This window comes from Chlorocebus sabaeus, chromosome 11 (assembly GCF_047675955.1).
Source record: "Chlorocebus sabaeus isolate Y175 chromosome 11, mChlSab1.0.hap1, whole genome shotgun sequence".
In the NCBI taxonomy this organism is placed as follows: domain Eukaryota; kingdom Metazoa; phylum Chordata; class Mammalia; order Primates; family Cercopithecidae; genus Chlorocebus; species Chlorocebus sabaeus.
In genome coordinates, this window is record NC_132914.1 from 119,123,960 (window position 1) to 119,142,637 (window position 18,678).

Sequence of the window (18,678 nt, forward strand, 5' to 3'; positions counted from 1 at the left end):
CCCTCATTCCCCATGTGTATTTCACAACATTGACTTTTTTTGAAGTTTTCAGGCCAGTTGTTTTGAAGTATGTCCCTTCTTTTGGATATGTCTGTTTTCCAATGATTAGATTCAGGGCAAACATGTTTGAATACTACACAGATGACCGTTAAGCCCTTTTCCAGACAGAATATTAGAGGCACATGGTCAGATATCAAAGTTGATCATTTAGTTAAGCTGGGTTGGAATTTTGGCCTCACATTTTGCTAGTTGGGTAAATCGGTTATTGAGACGGTTTTCTCAGCTGTCAAACTGGGAGGTAAAAATCTAGCTTCATGATGTTGTTTAATTAATATATGTCAGGCACTTAGAACAGCGTCTGGCACATTATAAGTATCAATAAATAAACACTGTTACCATTATTATTATCACTACAATTTATAGAGGCCTTAACAGGAACATCCAGCACCTTCAACAGTATATGGCTTATAGGAAGCATTCCATGAATATTCGTTAGCAGGACAGCTCTATGAGAGCTGCTATCAATTACTGCCCCATTTTACAGATGAGGAAACTGAGGCTCAGAAAAGCAAAGTAGTGACTTAGGGTCACACAGATTGCCGTTTGGTGGCAAGATACGGGGTTTGTACTCAGGCATATCGGATCTGTAAAGTGAGGGATAAGGAATCTTAATGTATTTTGTAAATCCTCCACGGCTATGTGGATGTGAAGAACTGAATTTGACCGCCACGCGGCGGTTCTCTAGCGTACAGTATCCATCCATACAGTAGGCGCTCAATAAATGTCTGTTGCACGAATGAGGAAAGAAAATGAGTCAGCTGACGCGAGATCATCCCCTAGCGTTTGTATGCACCTACGTGGGGATCCATCTGCCGACACTACTCCTGCCGGGTCACCACAGGCGCACGTGTTCCGACAGGGCGCGGCTTCCGGTGACCCAGCTCCGCCCCCAAGCCACACCCCAAGCCCCACCCCTTGCCTGTTGTCGCGCTCGCGGACGGCTGTGGTGTTTTGGCCCATGGGCGGAGCCGTAGTTACAGTCTACTGGGGCGTCGTCCGTAGCCCGGGAGCCGGGTGTGTGGAATCGCGGCTCGAGGTTCGCTATGTCTGACGAGGAAGCGAGGCAGAGCGGAGGGTCCTCGCAGGCCGGCGCCGTGACTGTCAGCGACGTTCAGGAGCTGATGCGGCGCAAGGAGGAGATAGAGGCGCAGATCAAGGCCAACTATGACGTGCTAGAAAGCGTGAGTGTGGGTTCGGGGCGCCCCAGGTCGCCTCACCCGGCCCCCCGTCTCTGGAGGACTGGGAAGCCAGGGCCGCCTCAACTTGGGCGCTCCGCAATGGATCTTCTCCCTGGGAGGCCCAAGGCGCCGCAAGTGCGGCCTCTGTCGGCACAAGAAGGCAGGCAAAGAACCTTAGTAACTTAACAGTTAGCTATATTGATATCCAGCAAGCGTTTATGGAGCCCTACTGTGTGCTAGGCGCTGGTTTAAGTGCTGTGCATTGTTGAGTTCATTTAATCCTCGCAACAACCCTTTGAGATGGATGCTGTTACTTTCTCCATTTTAGGGAGGGGGAAACAGGTGTTACTTGGTGATTGAACAGCTGTCAAGTGCTTCGCTGACTGCCTTATCTTAATTTTGTATTTTTTGTAAAGACAGAGTCTCGCTCTGTTGTCCAGGTTGGTATCGAACTTTTGGCCTCAAGCGATCCTCCCGTTTCGGCCTTTCAAAGTGCTGTGATTACAGGCGTGAGCTACTGCACCTGGCATTTGCTGATTGCATCATAACTTCTTAAACTTCAGTGTGTATGTGAATTACCTGGGGATCTTATTAAAATGAAGATTTTGTTTGAGGCAAGGGATCAGATTCTGCATTTGTAGTCAACTCCCAGCAATGCTGATGCTAGAGGTCTAAGGACCGGACTTTGAGTGACAAATAAGGCTCATCCTTATTGCATAAGGAGGAAACTGAGGCCCAGAGTGGGGCAAACGCCTGTCTAAGGTCATGCAGGTTGGAATTGGCAGCAATGGGTCTGGCTCAAAAGCTGATGCAGATTTTCTTATGCCACCTAGTATAAAATCACAAATCAGTTCGCAGAGGAAGATTCAATTAATTACGCCCAAGTAGGGTGGGATGGAATGCATTTTAGGTGATGTAAATGAAGTTTCTTTTTTTTTTTTTGGTTTGAGACAGAATCCCGCTTTGTCACCCAGGCTGGAGTGAAGTGGCTCAATCTCGGCTCACTGCAGCCTCTGCCTCCCGGGTTCAAATGATTCTCCTGCCTCAGCCTCCTGAGTGGTAGGGATTACAGGCGCGGGCTGGTATGCCAGGCTAATTTTGTATTTTAAGTAGAGACAGGGTTTCACCATGTTGGTCATGGCGGTGTTGAACTCCTGACCTCAGGTGATCCGCCCACCTCGGCCTTCCCAAGTGCTGGGATTACAGGTGTGAGCCACTGCGTCTGGCCATAAGATGAAGTTTCATACGGAGGGCCAGAGAACCATTTTACTGGGTACTGACTGTATGCTTAAAGTGGCATTCAGACCTCACGTCTGTTCCATTCAGAACCTGTGCTTTCAAGCAAATTACCAGCAATTTCTCAAACTTTAGTTTATTTTCTACCACATGCAGGATGCTATATGCATATGCCACTTGTACTGTTATTCCTTTTATATTTTTATTTAAATAGATCTACTTTTAATCTTATATAAATGCATTATTATTATTATTATTAAGACAGGGTCTCGCTCTGTTGCCCAGGCTGGAGTTCAGTGGCACCATCTTGGCTCACTGCAGCCTCAACCTCCTGGGCTCAAGCAATCCTCCTACCTCAGCCTCCCAAGTAGCTGAGACTGCAGGTACGTGCCACCATGCCCAGCTAATTTTTCTATTTTTTGTAGCTACGAGGTCTCGCTCTGTTGCTCAGACTGGTCTCAAACTCCTGGGCTCAAGCAGTCCTCCTGCCTCTGCCTCCCAAAGTGTTGGAGTCACAGGCATGAGCCACAGTGCCTTGCCCATAAATGTATTTTGAAAGAAAATTTCAAAACTCGGCTACATATGGAAAATGAGAATCTTTTCTCTTAAATATAAGGTCAGATGCTTTGCAGGTTGATGTGGCACGTTCATTGCTTCTGGCTGGCTGCTGTTGCTTGCTGAAGGCTTTCAGCCTGAAACCCTGCTCTGTTTGTTTTTAAAAAGTGGGTTTGGGCCGGGCGTGGTGGCTCACACCCGTAATCCCAGCACTTTGAGAGACTGAGGCGGGCGGATCACCTGAGGTCAGGAGTTTGAGACCAGCCTGGCCAACATGGTGAAATCCCGACTCTACTAAAAATAACAAAAATTAGCCAGGCGTGATGGCGCATGCCTGTAGTCCCAGTTACTTGGGAGGCTGAGGCAGGAGAATCGCTTGAACCTGGGAGGCGGAGGTTGCAGTGAGCCGAGATCCTGCCACTGCACTCCAGCCTGGGCAACAGAGCAAGGCTCTGTCTCAAAAAAAGAAAAGGGTTTGGGTACAGTGGCTCATTATTTGAGTGGCCAAAGTGGGAGGATCACTTGAGGCCAGAAGTTCAATACCAGCCTTGGTAGCATAGCGAGACTGTGCCTCTACAAAAAAAAAAAAAAATGTTTTTAAATTAGTTGGGCATGGTGGTGCATGCCTGTAGTCCCAGCTACTTGGGAGGCTGAGGCAGGAGGATTGCTTGAACCCTGGATGTTGAGGCTGCAGTGAGCTATAATTGCACCACTGCATTCCCTTTTGGGTGACAGAGTGAGATGCTGTCTCTTTTAAAAAAAAAAAAAAAAAAAAGGCTGGGCATAGTGGCTCACGACTTTAATCCCAGCACTTTGGAAGGCCGAGGCATGCGGGTCATTTGAGGTCAGGCGTTCGAGACCAGCCTGGCCAATGTGGTGAAACCCCATCTCTACTAAAATACAAAAATGAGCCAGGCGTGGTGATACACACCTGTAATCCCAGCTACTCGGGAGGCTGATGCAGGAGAATCGCTTAAACCTGGGAGGTGGAGGTTACAGTGAATCAAGATTGCGCCATGACACTCCAGCCTGGGTGACAGACTCCATCTCAGAAAAAAAAAAAAAGGGGGGGGGGGGCAGCCAAAACTGTAAACTATAAATCTCGTATAATAAAACATAGGAGTAAATCTTCATGACCTTGGATTAGGCAAAGGCTTTTTAGATATGGCACCAAAAACACAAGCTACAAAAGAAAAAATGATAAGTTGGACTTCAACATTTAAAATTGTGTTTCAAAGGACTTAGTAAAGAAAGTGAAAAGATAAGCTCCAGAATAGGAGAAAACATTTGTATATCATTTCTCTGATAAAAGGATAGTATCTAGGCTATAGTAAGAGCTCTTATAACTCAATAATAAAAAGAGAACCAATTAGAAGACAGGGAAAGGATCTGAATAAACTTTTCTCCAAAGAAAATATGATCAATAAAAATGGTCAGTGGCCAGGCGTGGTGGCTCATGCCTCTAATCCCAGGATTTTAGGAGTCTGAGGCAGGAGGATCACTTGAGGCCAGCGGTTTGAGACTAGCCTGGGCAACACAGTGAGAACCTGTCTTTACAAAAAATTAAAAATTAAAGGCTTGGTGCGGTGGCTCACGCCTGTAATCCCAGCACTTTGGGAGGCCGAGGCGGGCGGATCATGAGGTCAGGAGATCGAGACCATCCTGGCTAACACGGTGAAACCCCGTCTCTACTAAAAATACAAAAAAATTAGCCGGGCGTGGTGGCGGGTGCCTGTAGTCCCAGCTACTCCCGGGAGACTGAGGCAGGAGAATGGCATGAACCCGGGAGACAGAGCTTGCAGTGAGTCCAGATCACGCCACTGCACTCTAGCCTGGGCGACAGAACAAGGCTGTGTCTTAAAACAAAAAATTAAAAATTAGCCAGGTGTGGTGACATGTACTTGTGGTCCCAGCTACTTAGGAGGCTGAGGCGGATCGCTTGAACCCAGGAGTTCAAGGTTGCAGTGAGCTATGAACACACCACTGTACCCCAGCCTGGTCAACAGAAAGAAATATTGTCTCAAAACAAACAAACAAACACAAAAGCCATTAACTTCTACACTTTACATGGGTCAGTTATATGGTATCTGAATTTTATCTCAATAAAACTTATAAAAATGGAGGGTCCTAGAGATAGCAAGTAACTGGGGTGTTGCAAAGACCAGCACCAAATGGACACTTTTGCCTTGACAATTGAAGGATTGAAGAGAATTGGGAAAGGAATATGTATTTTTGATTCAGGGTTATTTAATGCTCTGTGTGTGAGCTGCCAGTGTTATGGATCCCACCCTTTGAGAATCATTATCCAATGTGATATTGATTCTCAAAGGCTGGTTAACTCTTAATCACTGTGGGAAGGCAGGAGCAGATACAGGTTTTTAGCCCCTGGGGCATTTCTGCAGTGTCATGGCGAATCCTGTGTTAGGGGAGTATGGAGAACTATCTCCTTGCACAGTGGACAGTAGGTTTGGGTGTAACCCGGAGGCTTCCAGAGAGAAAGGGCGCAAGGCTCTTCTCAGTGCCTGCGTACACTGGCAACTTGTCCCTGGACTGACTAATCCTTACAGCCACTGTTTATGACTGTGACTGTGCATAGTCGTTTTCTGGGGCCACCATAACACCACAGAGTTGGTGACTTAAAACAGGAATTTACTCTGTCCCAGCTCTGGAGGCCAGAAGTCTGAAATCAAGATGTCAGCAGGGTTGGCTCCTACAGGCTCTGAGAGAGAAGCTTCCAGGCCTTTCTCCCAGCCTCTGGTGGCTGCCAGTGGTCCTTGGCTTACAGCTCTGCCTGCATCTTCACATGGCCTTCCTCCTGTTTCTCTGTCCCACACCTACCTTTGCCTTTCTTTTTTGAGGACACCAGCCACCAGATGAGCTTATCTCGAGATCCTTAACATAATTACATCTACAAAGACTCTTTTTCAAATGAAGTCATATTTACAGGTTCTAGGGGTTAGCATGTGGTTATCTGTTTTTGGGGGCCACTCTTGAACCCACTGTGCTGTGTATGCATGTGGCACTGTGCTGAGTACTCTGCGGGTCAGCTTATTAGTTCTTGCAGCAGGTAGAGAGGGAGGTGAGTGCTCTTACTCCCATTTTATAATTGAGGAAGCTGAGGCTTGGAGAGGAGAAGGTGTCAGCTAAGGATGTCCAGCTTGTACGTGGCAGAATTGAGATTCAAATTAAAGTCTAACCAACTGCAGAGCCCCTCCCCTGAACCATGCGACTGGTTTCACTGCTTTTGTGTACTGTCCTCTAACTCATATCTTTAAAATGTTAAAAAAAAAAAAAAAAAAAAAAAAGGGTTGTTTTGAATAGAGAATACATTCCCATAGGCAAAATTCAAAACCTACAGAGGGATGTAAAGTGGAGCTTCTCTCTCCCTGCCCTGTCACCCAGCCACCCAGTTCCTCTCCCTGGAGGCAGCTGGTGCTATCACTGTTTCCTTCTTGGAAAGGCCGTTTAGATCTTTTTATTTTCAGAAGACTCAAAGCCCTGCCACAGCTGGATGCTGTTTGGACTTCTCACTCCCCTCTAGCTTCCAGGGCCAGCAGCCAGGTGTCAGCCACCTGTGGGAAGGAGGGTCTGAAGGAGGGGAGGAAGAGGCTGGCCTTGGGGATGATGCTCAAAGGAGTCTTTGGTTTTATCGGCACTGTTTTAACTTCAAAAAAGAATGGAATCATGCATTACTTGCATTAAAAATAAAAAATAAGGCCAGGCCTGGTGGCTCAAGCCTGTAATCCCAGCACTTTGGGAGGCCGAGACGGGCGGATCACAAGGTCAGGAGATCGAGACCATCCTCGCTAACACGATGAAACCCCGTCTCTACTAAAAAATACAAAAAACTAGCCGGGTGAGGTGGCGGGCGCCTGTAGTCCCAGCTACTCGGGAGGCTGAGGCAGGAGAATGGCGTAAACCCGGGAGGCGGAGCTTGCAGTGAGCCGAGATCCGGCCACTGCACTCCAGCCTGGGTGACAGAGCGAGACTCCGTCTCAAAAAAATAAAATAAAATAAAAAATAATAAAAAAATAAAAACAAAAAATGAAAGACACAGTGCCCACCCCAGGGTAGTTGTGAGGACATGAATAGAGCCCCTGGTCTAAGTGATCGGTATGTGGCACTGATACTGTCACCTTTATTATGACTTCAGAGGAGAAGGGTCTGGGGAAAGACATCCTGGGGACATTACACCCATGAGCACCTTTTAACCACATTTCTTTCCTCCAGCAAAAAAGCATTGGGATGAACGAGCCGCTGGTGGACTGTGAGGGCTACCCCCGGTCAGACGTGGACCTGTACCAAGTCCGCACCGCCCGGCACAACATCATATGTGAGTGGCCCTCTTAGAGGACTTTCCCCACCTTGTGGTGGGAGGTGTTAAAGGCATACAAATAAAACCAAGGATCTGTATTATCCACTGCCTTCTCTTCTGCCTTGATGGGATTATCTTATCCCCCTCCAAGGACTGAGAACTAAGGGAATGGGCTAGATTCTAAGCTTCTATATTTCTGGTTTCATTTTCTCTCTCTTTTTTTTTTTGAGCCAGGGTCTTGCTCTGTCTTCCATGCTGGAGTGCAGTGGCGCTAACATGACTCACTACAGTCTCAACTCCCCAGGCTCCAAGTGATCCTCCTGCCTCAGCCTCCCATGTAGCTGGGACTATAGGCGTGTGTCACTGTGCCCGACTAATTTTTTTTTTAGTAGAGACAAGTCTTGCTAAGTGGCCCAGGTGAGTCTTGAACTCCTGGACTCAAGTGGTCCTCCTGCCTCGGCCTTCCAAGGTGCTGGGATTACAGGCATGATTTCTTTTTAATTAAAGAGCTAGGAGAGAGTACAGATTGGATAGTATATTTGTTTTCTGTTTCTGCCATAACAAATGACCGCAGACTTAGTAACTGGAGATAAGAAATCCAGATGGGTCTCACTGACTAAAATCAAGGTGTTGGCAGGACTGGCTCCTTCTGGAGGATCTAGGGGAAAACCTGTTTCCTGGTCTTTTCTGGTTTCCAAAGGCTGCCCACTGTCCTTGGCTCATGGCTTTGTCCATCTACAAAGCTGGCAATTGCATTTCCCTCACTCTGATTCTGTCATCACATCTCTGTCTCTCACTCTCCTGCCTCCCTCTTGCACCTGTAAAAACCTCTGTGATGACACCAGGCCTACCTGGATAATCCAGGATCATGTCCTCATCTTAAGGTCCTTGATCACATCTTCAGAGCCCCTTTTGCCATGTAAGGTGGCATATTCCCAGGTTCTAGGGGCTAGGATGTGGATGTGTTGGAGGCCGTTATCCACTCAGCCATAGGTAGGCAACTGTCTCCACCACAGAGTCCTATTAGCATTTATCCTCCACATTTTTCAGTTACTAACTCCTCTTTAATCTATTTGAATCTTGATTCCATCTGCATCACATCTTATTTATTTATTTATTTATTTTTTGAGACAGCGTCTCACTCTGTCACCCAGGTTGGAGTGCAGTGGCACGATCTTGGCTCACTGCAACCTCCACCTCCCGGGTGACAGAGCAAGAGACCATCTCAAAAAAAAAAAAAAAAAAAAAAAAATCTGAGCAATTCCTTATTGGTCTTTTTTTGAAAAATCTGTTCTTGGCCGGGTGTGGTGGCTCATGCCTGTAATCCCAGCACTTTGGGAGGCCAAGGCGGGCAGATCACCTGAGGTCAGGAGTTTGAGACTAGCCTGACCAACATGGTGAAATCCTGTCTCTACTAAAAATTCAAAAATTAGCCGGATGTGGTGGCACATGCCTGTAATTCCAGCTACTCAGGAGGTTGAGACAGGAGAATCGCTTGAACCCAGTAGGCGGAGGTTGCAGTGAGCCGAGATAGCGCCACTGCACTCCACCCTGGGCGACACAGCAAACAAAACTCTGTCTCAAAAAAAAAAAAAAGGCCGGGCGCGGTGGCTCAAGCCTGTAATCCCAGCACTTTGGGAGGCCGAGGCGGGCGGATCACAAGGTCAGGAGATCGAGACCATCCTGGCTAACACCGTGAAACCCCGTCTCTACTAAAAAAATACAAAAAACTAGCCGGGCGTGGTGGTGGGCGCCTGTAGTCCCAGCTACTTGGGAGGCCGAGGCAGGAGAATGGCGTGAACCCGGGGGCGGAGCTTGCAGTGAGCCAAGATCGCGCCACTGCACTCCAGCCTGGGCGACAGAGCAAGACTCCGTCTCAAAACAAAACAAAACAAAACAAAACAAAAAAAGATCTATTCTCACAAGTTTATTTTATTGTACAAAATAACTTTTTTTAAGAACAGTTATAGATTTACATACAAATTGGAAAATAATGGCCTGGCGCGGTGGCTCACGCCTGTAATCCCAGCACTTTGGGAGGCCGAGGTGGGCGGATCACCTGAGGTCGGGAGTTCGAGACTAGCCTGGCCAACATGGAAAAACACCATCTCTACTGAAAATACAAAATTAGCCGGGCATGGTGGTGCGAACCTGTAATCCCAGCTACTCGGGAGGCTGAGGCAGGAGAATCGCTTGAATCCAGGAGGTGGACGTTGCGGTGAGCTGAGATTGTGCCATTGCACTCCAGCCTGGGCAACAAGAGCGAAACTCTGTCTCAAAAAAAAAAAATTGGAAAATAATGCAGAGGTCCTTTGGCTTCTGTATGTAGTCTCCTGTGTTGTTAACAGCATATATACATATATATAATATATATACATATATGTATATATATAAAATATACGTGTATATATAAAATACATATATGTGTATAAATGTAAAACATATACATGTGTATATATGTATATATAATATACATATGTGTATATGTAATATATGTATTTATAATATACACACGTGTATATAAAATATACACATATGTTAACATATACATGTTATACATACATAATACATAACATACATGTGTTATATATAAATATATATACATATATATTTTATACACACATATGTGTGTATATATATACATATGTGTGTATATATTTATGTATATACACACATATTATATATGCAAAATATACATATCCGTGTGTGTGTGTGTGTGTGTGTGTGTGTGTGTATGTTTTGAGACAGAGTCTTCCTCTTTGCCAGGCTGGAGTGCAGTGGTGTGATCTCAGCTCACTGCAACCTCCACCTCCCAGGTTCAAGTGATTCTCTGGCCTCAGCCTCCCGAGTAGCTGGGATTTCAGGCGCCTACCACCACACCTGACTAATTTTTCTTTTTTTTTTTTGAGATGGAATCTCACTTAGCCGCCTAGGCTGGAGTGCAGTGGCACGATCTCGGCTCACTCAGTGCACCCACCGTCTCCCGGGTTCAAATGATTCTCCCGTCTCAGCCTCCCAAGTAGCTGGGATTACAAGCATCCACCATCAAGCCCCGCTAATTTTTATATTTTAGTAGAGACAAGGTTTCACCATGTTGGCCAGACTGGTCTTGAACTCCTGACCTCAGGTGATCTGCCTGCCTCAGCCTCACAAAATGCTGGGATTATAGGCGTGAGCCACCGCGCCTGGCCAACAGCTTATATTAATATGGTATGTTTGTAATTGCAAATTTATGTTTTGAAATATACTGCAGAAACATTTTGTACTGAAAAAAACCCTTTCAGCAACATTTTGATTAGAATTGTAATATGTTGTAAACAGTCATTCGCTCCATTCCCTAGTAGCTGTGTATTGAGCACTTCCTGTGTACCAGGCATTGCAGATTCTAGAGATGCTGCGGACCTCTTGTCAGGGGGACTTTTCTAGTGAAAGTGACCATGTGTTATGTAAGTCTGCCTCCCAGCTACATGTCTCCACTTGTTCAGATCTGGGTTCTTTTCCCACATTTGCTCCTGTGGGTTGAGAACTTGAATCCCTTAACGACTGAGGGTCTCACCTTTGCTCCAAAGTGACAGTGGCAGAGGAGGCAGGTCAGGTAGTAAGTATGGTAAGCCCACTGACAGGCACAGGGTATCAAAATACCAGCTGCTGTGCTGGTGTGGCCTGCAGATTGCCATGGTGGTTCACAACATTTTAAATTAGCTGTCTGTACTGAAAAATCAGAGAATTTCACTTCAGACATCCCCATTTTCAGCTTTTCTGGAAAAATCAAAGATTTCATGGCATGGGCTCTTCCTCCCAAACCCCACCAATTGGCAAGAGCCCTGTAGCAGGGGTGCCCTTTGGCCACCTCCCTGTGGACTCCCTCTCCTGGACTGAGTGTCTCCAGGATTACTAGGCTTATGCAGCATTGTTTTTTTTTTTTTTTGAGACTAAGTCTCGCTTTGTTGCCAGGCTGGAGGGCAGTGGCACTATCTCGGCTCGCTGCAACCTCCACCTCCCGGGTTCAAGCAGTTCTCCTGCTTCAGCCTCCCAAGTAGCTGGGATTACAGGCACATGCCACCACGCCCAGCTCATTTTTGTATTTTTTAGTAGAGACGGGATTTCACCATGTTGGCTAGGTAATCTCGATCTCTTAACCTCGTGATCCTCTTGCCTCGGCCTCCCAAAGTGCTGAGATTACAGGCGTGAGCCACTGTGCCTGGCTTATGCAGCATTTTTCCTTCTAGAGGATTTCAGAGAAAAGTGAAATCTTGATTACCCCCAGCCTGAGTCATTCACTTACATGACCACAGTGCCAGCCCCTCATATGCCTTTGAGTTCATGCCTATGGATTCAGCTGGACGTTACCTTCCTTCTGCTTACCTCTCAGGGCTCACCCGAGACAGCACTGCCTTCAGGAAGTCTTCCCTCATCTCCTAGAGTAGGAAGGGCAGACTTTCCTGCTGGCCAGGCCTCCCTGCAGTCATCAGATGTTACTGTAATTACTTATTCTGGAGCTGCTCCTTGCAGGACTGAATACTCCATGAGAGAATGTCCTCTGTCTTGGTCAGAGACTCGTCTTCGCCTCTAGCTCCATGTCTGGCATGTAGTAAGCACTTGTTAACTCTTCAGTGAATGAACGTAGGAGTCCTGTGTCCTCCGCTGTCTTCCTTGGCCCTTGATGTGTGGTTCTCATCCCAGGCCTGCAGAATGATCACAAGGCGGTGATGAAGCAGGTGGAGGAGGCCCTGCACCAGCTGCACGCTCGTGACAAGGAGAAGCAGGCCCGGGACATGGCTGAGGCCCACAAAGAGGCCATGAACCGCAAACTGGACCAGAGTGAGAGCCAGGGCCCTCCACAGGCCTTCGCCAAAGTGAACAGCATCAGCCCTGGCTCCCCAGCCAGCATTGCGGTAATCCAGGGGTTGGCCACTCAAGTCCATGCCCAGGGGACACTGTGGGTCAGGTAGCCTTCAGGGGTGTGGAAAGACAGACCAGTTGTCTCCATGCTGCAGTGCTGAGTTCAGACCAGTTGTCTCCATGCTGTGGTGCTGAGTTCAGTTACTCATTTAATAAACACTGAGTGAGGCCTGCTGTGTATCCAGCCCTGTGCTGGGGGCAGAGTTTTAGAGAGGGGTCAGCCCCGGCTGCCCACTACATTGGTCGGGGAGTGACCTGTTCCCAGTGACAGAAGATGATAAATGTCCCAAGAGAGGGAGAGGATCTCTTCTTGGGGCTTATTTTAGCTGGGCACTGAATGATGAAAATGAGAATGGCATCCTGCCAAATGAGTTGTGCATGTTATGTGGTGTGTTAAAAAAAACCTTAGGCTGGGCACAGTGGCTCATGCCTGTAATCCCAACACTTGAGAAGGCTGAGGCTACTTGGAAAGCTGAGGTGGGAGGATCACTTGGGCTCAGAAAGTCGAGGTTGCAGTGAGCTGTAACTGTGCCACTGCACTCTAGCCTGGGTGACAGAGTGAGACCTTGTCTTAAAAAAAATTACAGGCTCACGCCTGTAATCCCAGCACATTGGGAGGCCAAGGCTGGTGGATCACTTGAGGTCAGGAGTTCGAGACCAACCTGGCCAACATGGTGAAACCCTGTCTCTACTAAAAATATGAAAATCATGCCACTGCACTCCAGCCTGCGCAACAGAGTGAGACTCTGTCTCAAAAAAAAAAAAAAAAAAATTACCCATTTAAAGTGTTTAGTGTTTTTTGGTATATCACAGAGCTATGCATCACCACAATCAATTTTATTTCTATTTAAAAAATTTTCAGCCAGGTGTGGTGGCTCACACCTGTAATCCCAGCACTTTGGGAAGCTTAGGTGGGTGATCATCTGACGTCAGGAGTTCAAGACCAGCCTGGCCAACATGGCGAAACCCCATCTCTACTAAAAATACAAATGTTAGCCGGGTGTGGTGGCATGTGCCTGTAATCCCAGCTACACAGGAGGCTGAGGCAGGAGAATCATGAACCCAGGAGGTGGAGGTTGCAGTGAGCGGAGATCATGTGACTACACTCCAGCCTGGTAAGAGAGTGAGACTCTGTCTTAAAAAAAAAAAAAGGGGTTTCACTATGTTGCGTAGGTTGGTCTCCACCTCGTGGGCTCAAGTGATTCTACCACCTTGGCCTCCCAAAATGCTGGGATTATAGGCATGAGCCACCATGCCAAGCCATAATCAATTTCAGAACATTGTTCCTGTAAAGAAACTCTATAGCGATTTGCCATCACTTCCCAATCCCCCAGCTCCCTGCACGCAGTTATCTACTTTCTGTCTCTATGGATTTGTCTATTCTGGGCATTTCCTCTAAGTAGAATCATATAATATGTGACCTTTTATGACTGGCTTCTTTCACTTAGCATATTTTCAAGTCATCCATATTGTAGCATGGATCAGTGCTTCATTTGTTTACAGACAGGGTCTTACTCTGTCACCCAGACTTGAGTGCCATGGTGCCATCATAGCTCACCGCAACCTCAAACTCACAGAGTCAAGTGATCCTCCTACCTCTGCCTCCCAAGCAGCTAGGACTGTAGGCACACACCACCATGCCTGGTTAATTTTTTATTTCCATTTCTTTTTTAGAGATGGGTTCTCACTATGTTGCCCAGGCTAGTCTTGAACTCCCAGCTTCAAGCGATCCTCCTGCCTCGGCCTCCCAAAGTGCTGGAATTATAGGCATGAGCTGCCATGCCTGGCCCTTCATTCCTTTTTACGGCCAAATAATAGTCCACTACCTGGATATATCATATTTTATTTATCCATTTGTCAGTTAGTGGGCATTTGGATTGTTACCACTTTTTGCTGTTATGAAGAGTGTTGCTGTAAACATTCCTTTTTTTTTTTTTTTTTTCGAGATGGAGTCTCGCTGTGTCTCCCAGACTGGAGTGCAGTCGCACGATCTCAGCTCACTGCAAGCTCCACCTCCCAGGTTCACGCCATTCTCCTGCCTCAGCCTCCCGAGTAGCTGGGACTACAGGCGCCTGCCACCACGCCTGGCTAATTTTTTGTATTTTTAGTAGAGGCAGAGTTTCACCGTGTTAGCCAGGATGGTCTCGATCTCCTGACCTCGTGATCCGCCCGCCTCGGCCTCCCAAAGTGCTGGGATTACAGGTGTGAGCCACCACGCCCAGCCAGCTGTGAACATTCTTACACGTTTTTTTTTTTGTGGAGATGTAGTTAAATATAATTCCACAGCCACTTCTGGGGTAGGTCCTAATCTTTACTCATTTCATCCTCGAGGAAAAGCCTCATAGACCTGAAGTAACTTGTGTCAGGACACATAGTTCCTGACAGGTGGAATGGGGTCCTAAACCCTGGTCCTACCAGTCTTCTTTAATGACCACAAGTCTGTAAGTTGCACAGAAGCTCCATCTCGTTCACTACCCCATCTACAGCATCTACCCCAGTGCCAGTTGGCCCACAACAAATATTTGTTAAAGGGGTGAATGTGTGGTCGTCTGTGTTCTTAGGACCTAGAACAAGAGTGTCACTCTAGTCTTGGGTCCACCCTGTGCCTGTGGCTGCTTGTCTGAGGGCTTCTAGGGCAAATGTCTTGTCTAAATGTTGACCGCTGAATAAAATGGGCCCAGCCTGGCTTGCCTTCTCTTACCCTTGAACCTGGGTTAGGACCCCAGAGAGCAGCATTTGGCCTTTCCGATGCTCCTCAAGGCCTTCACAGTGTCTGGTAATTGCCAGCTCTCAGACATTGGGCAGACCTGGTCATCTTTACTAGAGCTGCCCTCAAAGGAACCCAAGGAGGAGGTGGCCCCATTAGCCACTGCCCCTTCCTGCATGAGGTGTCTACATCCCTGACCTCTTTGTTCTGAGCCTACCCTGTAGAAAACAAACTCGTGACCTTGACGTTAAATTGGGTATTGAAGGTTAGAGAACACCAGGAGCACACTGAACCTCTAGCTTGATTTTCCATTTTTCCTTCCCTTTCCAGGGTCTGCAAGTGGATGATGAGATTGTGGAGTTCGGCTCTGTGAACACCCAGAATTTCCAGTCACTTCATAACATTGGCAGTGTGGTGCAGCACAGTGAGGGGGTGAGTGGGGCTACCTGGTATCTTGGTCTGTTTGGGCTTCTCTAACAGCATGACATAGGCTGGGTGGTTTACAAACTACAGAAGTTCATTTTTCACAGCTCTGGAGGCAGGGAAGTCCAAGATCAAGGCACCAGCCAATTTTGTGTCTGGGGAGGGCTTGCTTCCTAGCTCCTAGGTGGTGCCTTCTTGCTATGTCCTCATCGGAACCCTGGGAGCTCTTGTATAAGGGCACTAATCCCAGTTGGGGCTTCACCTCTCATGACCTAATCACCTCGCAGAGGCCCCACCCCTAATACCATCACATTGGTGGTTAGGATTTCAACATATGAATTTCAGGGGGCCACAGACATTCAGGTCATAGCACACGGCCTCTGGTCTATAGTCCTGGAGTTGCTGGAAGTGTTGCTGAGGCCCTGGACTGCTGCCTTCATGGTGTTGCTCAGCACAGCCCCATTCAAGGCCTTTACACTTGCTATTCCTTCTGCCTAGAATGCTCTTCCTCTTCATCCTCTTTCTGTTTTACACTGGTGACATGCTCTCAGGGGGCCTTTCCTGGCTACCCTAACCTAAATTCCCCTCTCTTCTACCCTGCCTCTGTTTTCATTTAACTAGGTTTCTTAGAGATCTTTTCTTTTCTTTTTTTTTTCTCTTTTTTTAAAGACAGGGTCATGCTCTGTCACCCAGGCTGGAGTGTGGTGGTGCCATCATAGCTACGTCATTGGCTAATTTTTCTATATTTTGTAGAGATGGGGTCTTGCTATGTTGCCCAGGCTAGAATTTTTGTTGTTGTTTTGTAGCAAAGATCCACACTTTTCAGGAGTGACACTGTGGCAAAGCCCAGGAAAATTATTAACTAAAGTTTTTGGTTCCCAAATGAAGTCTCCAGTTAACCCAACAGTTCTGGATTTTTTGACTCCTGCTCAGCTGCGTGGTTCATCTACTTGTAACGCATCGGTGCAGGCCAGGCCAGGTCAGGTCAGGAGATGGCTCGCAGTTGCCTGTGCCCCTGCTAGTGGTCAGGCCATCGTTTCTGCACTGATACTGTCATCAAATCTGTAACTCGTATGGACGTTTAAAATGATTTTGTGAAATTTATCAGTTTTTTTGCTTATGGCTCTTGCATTTTGTGTCTGCTTAAAGAAAAAAAATTTTTTTTTTAAATAAATTCTTGGCCGGGCACGGTGGCTCACACCTGTAATCCCAGAGCTTTGGGAGGCCGAGGTGGGCAGATCACGAGGTCAGGTGATTGAGACCATCCTGGCTAACATGGTGAAACCCCGTCTCTACTAAAAAAATGAAAAATTAGCTGGGCGTGGTGTCACACGCCTGTAGTCCCAGCTACTGGGGAGGCTGAGGAAGGAGAATCCCTTGAACCCGGGAGGCGGAGCTTGCAGTGAGCCGAAATCACGCCATTGCACTCCAGCCTGGGTGACAGAGCAAGACTCCATCTCAAAAAAAAAAAAAAAAAGCTTTTAATTCTTCTATTGTTTCATTTTTGTTTTTCCTTTAGTCTATCTGAAATTTATTATTATTATTTATTTTTATTTTTATTTTTATTTGAGACAGAGTCTCACTCTGTCACCCAGGCTGGAGTGCAGTGGTGCGATCTTGCCTCCCTGCAACCTCCGCCTCCCACATTCAAGTGATTCTCCTGCCTCAGCCTCCTGGGTAGCTGAGATTACAGGTACACTCCACCACGCCTGGCTAATTTTTGTATTTTTAGTAGAGATGAGGTTTCGCCATGTTGGCCAGGCTGGTCTCGAACTGGCCTCCCAAAAATGCTGGGACTACAGATGTGAGCCACTGTGCCCTGCCTATTTTTATTATTTTTACAACAGTTTTATTGAGATTTAATTCACATACTACACAGTTCACCCATTTAAAGTGGTTTTTAGTGTAGTCACAGAATCGTGCAACCATCACAATTGTACATTTTCATCACCTCTCCTCCTGAGGCAGCCACTTTCCAGCCACGTGTCCTTCAGAAAGACTACAAGCACACAGAGCTGCCAGTTGATTTTAATATTATTAAGGTGTAATTTACCTGCACCAAGATCCACCTTTTTCAGTGTACAGTCCCGTGAGTTTTCTTTTTTTTTTTTAGATGAAGTCTTGCTCTGTCACCCAGGTTGGAGTGTAGTGGCGCAATCTCGGCTCACTGCAAGCTCTGCCTCCTGGGTTCACGCCATTCTCCTGCCTCTGCCTCCCGAGTAGCTGGGACTACAGGCGTGTGACACCACGCCCAGCTAATTTTTTGTTTTTTTTAGTAGAGATGGGGTTTCACCATGTTAGCCAGGATAGTCTCAATCACCTGACCTCGTGATCTGTCCACATTGGCCTCCCAAAGCTCTGGGATTACAGGCGCCTGCCACTACGCCCAGCTAATTTTTTTGTATTTTTAGTAGAGACAGGGTTTCATCGTGTTAGCCAGAATGGTCTCAATCTCCTGACCTTGTGATCCACCCGCCTCAGCCTCCCAAAGTGCTGGCTGGGATTACAGGTGTGAGCCACCGCACCCAGTTGAGTTTTCTTTTCTTTTTTTTTTTTTTTTGAGATTGAGTTTTGCTTTTTTGCACAGTCTGGAGTGCAGTGGCATGATCTCGGCTCACTGCAACCTCTGCCTCCTGGGTTCAAGTGATTCTCCAGCGTCAGTCTCCTAAGTAGCGGGGATTATAGGTGCCCACCACCACACCCAGCTAATTTTTTTTTATTTTTAGTAGAGACAGGGTTTCACCATGTTGGCCAGGCTGGTCTCGAACTCCTAACCTCAGGTGATTCACCCACCTCCCTCCCAAAGTGCTGGGATTACAGGAGTGAGCCACTGTGCCTGGCCATTCCCGTGAGTTTTCACAAATGTATGTAATATGTCATTGCCACCACGATGAAGGTGGAGAGCATTCCATCACCCCATAAAAATTGCCTCAGGTTTCTTTGTAGTTAATCGCTCCCCGTCAACTTCCAGAATGTCATAGAGAGAAAAACCAAACAATATATTGCTTTTTGAGTCTGATGTTCTTCACTCAGCACAGTGGATTCTGAGACTTCTGTCTCTTGTGTGGATCTGTAATTCATTTCTCTCTTTTTTTTTTTTTGAGACAGAGTCTCAGTCTGTTACCCAGACTGGAGTGCAGTGGCGCAATCTCGGCTTACTGCATCCTCTGCCTCCCGGGTTCAAGCAATTCTCCTGCCTCAGCCTCCCTAGTAGCTGGGATTACAGGTGCCCGCCACTACGCCTGGCTAATTTTATATTTTTAGTAGAAATGGGAGTTTCACCATGTTGGCCAGTCTGGTCT

At 47.0% G+C, this 18,678-nt stretch overlaps 1 protein-coding gene across 1 annotated transcript in view; it reads left to right on the forward strand.

The window, feature by feature from the left end:
• The first annotated feature begins 979 nt into the window (after window positions 1–979).
• PSMD9 (proteasome 26S subunit, non-ATPase 9) overlaps window positions 980–18,678 on the forward strand; it is a 28,832-nt gene continuing 11,133 nt past the window's right edge. The window contains exons 1-4 of the mRNA XM_008005010.3: window positions 980–1,241; window positions 7,260–7,362; window positions 12,028–12,239; window positions 15,284–15,385. Of these exons, the coding sequence (XP_008003201.1) occupies window positions 1,104–1,241; window positions 7,260–7,362; window positions 12,028–12,239; window positions 15,284–15,385 (555 nt within the window). The 5' untranslated portion in view covers window positions 980–1,103. The remainder of the gene's footprint in view (window positions 1,242–7,259; window positions 7,363–12,027; window positions 12,240–15,283; window positions 15,386–18,678) is intronic.